The sequence below is a fragment of the Schistocerca cancellata genome, chromosome 1 (genome assembly GCF_023864275.1).
Source record: "Schistocerca cancellata isolate TAMUIC-IGC-003103 chromosome 1, iqSchCanc2.1, whole genome shotgun sequence".
NCBI lineage: Eukaryota > Metazoa > Arthropoda > Insecta > Orthoptera > Acrididae > Schistocerca > Schistocerca cancellata.
In genome coordinates this window covers 653171155-653177154 of record NC_064626.1, presented here as the reverse complement: position 1 = coordinate 653177154, position 6000 = coordinate 653171155, and the positions used below count along the sequence as shown (strand labels likewise).

The following is a 6000-nucleotide window of genomic DNA, read 5'->3' as shown; positions in this document are numbered from 1 at the left end:
TGAATTTATTTGTAAAAGTATAGACAGTGTAAATTTAAATGTCCTGTGGTGCCTCTCTTGCTCCAAGTTGGCCCGTTTCACTTCCTACGTCCCTTAACATGTCAGTCAAAAGCAAAGTATGAGGAAAAAATTATTTTAACACAGCTGAACACAGCAGAAATGATCAGAGCAAAAAGTAAATCATCACTCCTTAACTAAACAGGCCAGGAGTTTTTTTTAACAATGTCACACACACACACACACACACATACAAAATTAAAAACTCACATGGAATTATGTACATTATGAGACTTTTACATCACATTTTGTTTATTACAAACATTTTGGCCCCTAATACATGAGAAAGTCTCTTTGGGGGCAAGTAATTAAAAGAACAGTTATTTCTCTAACTCTAGTCCATTTCATCTTTAATACACAACAGGATGCTCATTCAAATTCACAGCACATGCGTTTAAATTGTCCAGTGCACTGAAACTGGCAAACAACACTAATTACTTATTCAAACTGATCTGTAATTCAGTTTTGTACAATATAAGAATATGAATAGACAATGAAGAATATACAAAGTTTCTTCGAGTTTTTAAAACAGAAAAAAGAAAGAGCAGCAGCATTTTAAATACACAAGGAATGCTCTTTGTGGTAACTAGAACTGAACAGATACATAATGACTAGATAACAATCATTACACGTCTGGTAGTACATTAAAAATACGTTAAAAACAATTGATCCAATCACACACGTTCCTTTCCTTGCAATTTCTTGTAACAAAAAATCTGAAGAGAATCAGTCTCATATTTCCAACCAAATATTTTAGAGCAACAGTGACTTCATTTTGTGGTACTAAAACATATAAATACTACTTCACACGAAAAAACATCTAGAATTCACTAATGTTACATCAGTCACAGCCAGTAATGTAACTTTTTTTTTTTTTTACATTATCTCAATAACATTTGCCTATAAGGAACTCCCGGCAATTTGACAAATTGGTGAGCACTACAGTGAATGCCGACTTGTTAAAGACCACAGTTAATGAAAAAGGAAAGCTCTTGCAAGTATTCAAATCTCATCTGTATAAAATTATTCTAAAGAAGAATATCAAAAGTTTAAATTTATATAAAATTTGGTAAAAATGCTTTGCAGAAGGACTTCCACTTTTTATACATGTGTGTAGCAGCATCAGGGTATGTTTAACTGGCATTTGAAATTCCTTCGACATTGGACATTTCTGCTTGGCGCATTGCTTTATGATGTTCTTGTTGCTGTTGTTGCTGCTGCTTGATAATTGCACTCAGCCTGTTTAGAAGGAACTGTTTGTCATGGCCCTCTAAAACTAGCTGGTTTTTTAGTACCATTACCATCTGTTTATTAGCACAAGACACTGCATGAAAATAATACAAGCACAGTGCTAGAACTATAAAGGCTGGGACGGCAAATCCTGCAGTTGAGAAGAAAAATAGCACACTTCTAATCCATGATGGAAATTGTTCAAATGTGTAAATGACAAAAGACCACACTGAAAAATGACCTCTAAATGGGCCACAACATTCAGATGGAGTAATTTCAGCTATTGAATAGGCCACTGGCACAACTGCCAATAAGAATGATATTAAAAGAACAAACATAAACATAGAATTAGAGCGGGATGCCCTATAGACAGTGGATGATGGTGTACTATTAACAAGGCAAGAAAACTTCTTGATGTAAAAAAGAAGGAAACATTCAACTGTAGCAAGAAAGGGGAGAATTGGTGCATAAAAGCTTCCCAACCAGCATAATGTCTGGCTATATATGATATCCAAGACATGTTGTGGTAACTCAAATTCCTGTACTCCTATCAGTTTGGCAATCTTACTTTTAAAGTGCTTAGCAATTAACATGCGTGGAAAATTGATCAAAAATGTAGTGGCAATGTGAGTGACAAAATCCATAACAACTAGTTTGTACAACTGCTGACCAACATACGTTTCCCAGCATCTTGGAGGATTGCAGTTATCACACTTTATAACATTATAAAATGAGACTAGGAGAATTGCTAAGGATGCCAGTCGCAGCAGTACTGTTCTCATCAATGTTATTCTAACTACAAAGAGTGGTGAGTACTTTTCTAAAGTGACTAGATACATAAATATATTTGGTACAATTAAGTTAAGCCCCACTATTGTTATAGATGGCAAGTATTCCAGCAGCAAAACATACATGTTTTCTATAGTTCCAAAATCTTCTGTGTCTCTCTTGTAATCATCCAGAGCAGTGTGTGAGGACTTGAAAACAAAATAAATTAGGAACCCTCCCCCAACCAAGACGAGAAGAACCATCAAATTGATTGCAAAACGTAAAAGATACAGTCTCACTTTTTCATCTCTTGACCTACTTTGCCTCTCTTCTTCCAGTCTCTCTGCCTCGAGACATCCCTTTATCTCATTAAATATAGCTTTATGCTTAATAGTGGCAGATTTTTCATTATGTATGCAGTAGTCCCACCCTCCAAACACTATATTACAATACTGGTAGAACTGTCCCTCACCTTCCATCAACCTGTCTTTAAAGCCATGAGCAGCAGATTTGACAATAGCTGACAAACTCATCAAAAAGCAGACTAATGTAACTGCTATATATGCAAGAGGCAAATTATAATACAAATATGATGTGTCACTTCCTCCTAAAGTCCCATTAGAATAAAAACCATAGAACATCAAAGTTTTTTCCATCCACCCTGTTCCCTGAATGATGTCTAAGACATTGACACTTGCTTCACTTGTGCTAACATTAAAGCTACTAGAACTGTTATAGCCATCACAGTTACTTGTGTCTTCAGGTCTCACGAGCAATTGTGGAAGCACAACAAAACAAAATAAAAAAAAGAAAATAACACAATTCAAAAACATAAGCCACTTCACAAAGAGAAAATATGAAACTACTCCAGTGCCAAAGTTTCCTTCAATCTTCTTCAGACTGTGTCGCCACAGTTCAAGCTTTGAGTAAGTTTCCTTCCATCGATTCTTGAAATGTTGCCAGAACTTTCTTCTTTGCCACTTGAATTGTTCATAGCCTTGTAGCCTCAGCTTATCTGCATTCTACAGAACACATACATTATATGAAAAATCAGCCATCTAATAAGTTGTAGGTACACATATTTGAGAGGTTTAATTAACTATAACTATTGCAATGTGGAACAGAATAAATCAGAAATGAGATGATGACAAATTTTAGTAAGAGATTAACTGGAGAAGGCAATGGAAAACAGAAGCTGACTAATACAATTTGTGAAGGCAACTTAGTGAAATTTAATGTTAACTCATATGTTTATAGCAATATTAACCATTAAAAAAGCTACAACTAGTCTGTGAAATGAACAGTGAAATATAATGTTAACTCATATTTTTATAGCAATATTAACCATAAAAAAAGCTACAACTAGTCTGTGAAATGAACAGACATGTTTAAGATGCATTCTAATATTTTAATTTATCACAACTAACTGCCTAGAAAGCAAATAAAATGTTTTCTTGAAACAGAAAATGAACCACAAGCCTGACAACCTGCCTTTATATCCCAAAATTAGTTTTCTATATGAGTGACAGATACACCACTCACGAAGCATAAACATGTACTGTAACTGGCTAATCCATTATAACCAAAAAGCTTCTTTCTCTTTTATGTCAATAAATATAACCTACGGACAATCATGTGCCCATTTTAACCACCATCTACGTGATTACTCTGCTATTCACAATAAAGTGCCTGCAGAGGTTTCAATGAACCACCTTCAAGCTGTCTCTCTAGCATTCCACTCTCAAATGGCAAGCGGGAAAAAAATGAAGCCTTAAATTTTCCTGTGCAAGCCCTGATTTCTCTTATTTTATCCTGATGACCATTTCTCCATACGTAGGTGGATGCCAGCAGAATGTTTTCACAATCAAAGGAGAAAACTGGTGATTGAAATTTCACGTGAAGTTTCTGTCGCAACAAAAAAATGCCTTTGTTTTAATGATTGACTCTCCAATTCACGTATCATGTTTGTGGCACTATCTCCCCTATTTTGCGATAATACAAAATGAGCTGTCCTTCTTTTAACTTTTTCAATGTCATCCGTCAGTCCCACCTAATCCAGATCCCACACCACACAGCAATACTCCAGAATAGGGCAGACAAGTGTGGCGTAAGTGGTCTCTTTAGTAGACCTGTTGCACCTTTTAAGTGTCCTGCAAATGAATTGCAGTCTTTGGTTTGCTCTACCCACAACGTTATCGATGTGATTGTTCCAATTTAGGTTACCTGTAATTGCAATCCGTAAGTATTTAGTTGAATTTACAGCCTTCAGGTTTATATGACTTACCGCGTGATCAAAATTTAGCAGATTTCTTTTAGTACTCAAGTAAATAACTTCACACTTCTCTTTATTCAGGGCCAATTGCCACTTTTCACGCCATACAGATATCTTATCTAAATCATTTTGCAATTCATTTTGGTTGTCTGATGACTTTACAAGATGGTAAATGACAGCATCATCTGCCAACAATTTCAGAGGGCTACTCAGGTTGTCTCCTATGTCGTTAATATAGATCAGGAACAATAGAGGCCTATTACACTTTCTTGGGCAATGCCGGATACTACTATTGTTTTACTCGATGACTTTCCATCTATTACTACAAACTGTGACCTTTCTGACGGGAAATCGCAAATCCAGTCGCACAACTCAGGCAGTATTCCATGGGCATGCAGTTTGGTTAGAAGACACTTGTGAGGAAAGGTGTCGAAAACCTTCTGGAAATCTAAAAATATGGAATAAATTTGACATCCTCTGTCAATAGCACTCATTACTTCATGAGTATAAAGAGCTAGCTGTGTTTCACAATAACAATATTTTCTGAATCCATGCTGATTATGTGTCAATAAAAAATTTTCTTTGAGATAATTCATAATGTTCAACTGTGGTCTTTTGGTGCGGAGCCGAGTGGAGGGTCTGAATCAGAGGCTCAGGTGGTTCTGTGACCGTGTACGCTGCAGATTCCTTGACTTGCGCCATCGGGTGGTGGGTTTCCGGGTTCTGCTTAATAGATTGGGAGTCCACTACACATAGGAAGCAGCTACATGGGTAGCAGGGGCTATGTGGAAGGGACTGGGCGGTTTATTAGGTTAGAGGGTCTCAGGAAACCACAGAAAGGGTGTCCGTCTAAAAGGGGGCAGGTAAAACGCAGTAAGGTAGTTGTAGAACCAATCGGTATTGTAGTTGTAAATTATCGTAACTGTGTTGGGAAATAACCAGAGCTTCAAGCGCTAATACAAAGCACTGGAGCTCAAATAGTCTTAGGTACGAAAAGCTGGCTCGAGCCGGACATAAGTTCAGCTGAAATTTTTACAAATGACCTAAAAGTGTTCTGCAAGGACAGATTAAATGCAGTTGGTGGTGGAGTACTTATTGCTGTCAGAAGCAGTTCACCTGGTTATGAAATTGAAGTAGATAGTTCCTGCTAAATAGTATTGGTAGAGGTTATACTTGACAATCGGACAAACTATTAATTGGATCATTTTACCGACCCCCTGACTCGGAAGAATAGTTGCTGAAAAGTTCAAAGAAAACTTGAGTCTCATTTCAAATAGGTACCCTAATCATACAATTATAGTCGGTGGTGACTTCAATCTACCCTCGATATGCTGGAAAAATTATATGTTTAAAGCCAGTAGCAGGCATAAAATGTCATGCAGAATGCTTTCTCAGAAAATTATTTTCAACAGTTAGTTCATAAGCCCACTTGAAGCATAAATGGCTGCTAAAGCATACTTGACCTCATAACAACAAATAATTCTGGACAAATAGGGAATATCATGGCAGATATAGGGATTAGCGACCACAAGGCAGTTGCTGCTAGGCTGAATACCACAACACCCACAACGGTCAAAAAGAAATGCAAAGTACGTCTATTTAAAAAAGCTGATAAAAAATTTCTTAACACCTTTTTAAGAGACAGTCTCCACTACTTCCGATCTGATCATGTA

The 6000-nt window shown here is 36.7% G+C and overlaps 1 protein-coding gene across 3 annotated transcripts in view; it reads right to left on the bottom strand.

Annotated features, from left to right (window-relative positions):
- Positions 1–390: 390 nt before the first annotated feature.
- LOC126183463 (transmembrane channel-like protein 7) overlaps positions 391–6000 on the bottom strand; it is a 175669-nt gene continuing 170059 nt past the window's right edge. For all 3 annotated transcript variants that reach the window (XM_049925467.1, XM_049925477.1, XM_049925486.1), the window contains exon 5: positions 391–3077. In XM_049925467.1, coding sequence (XP_049781424.1) covers positions 1191–3077 — 1887 coding nt within the window. In that variant the 3' untranslated portion in view covers positions 391–1190. The remainder of the gene's footprint in view (positions 3078–6000) is intronic.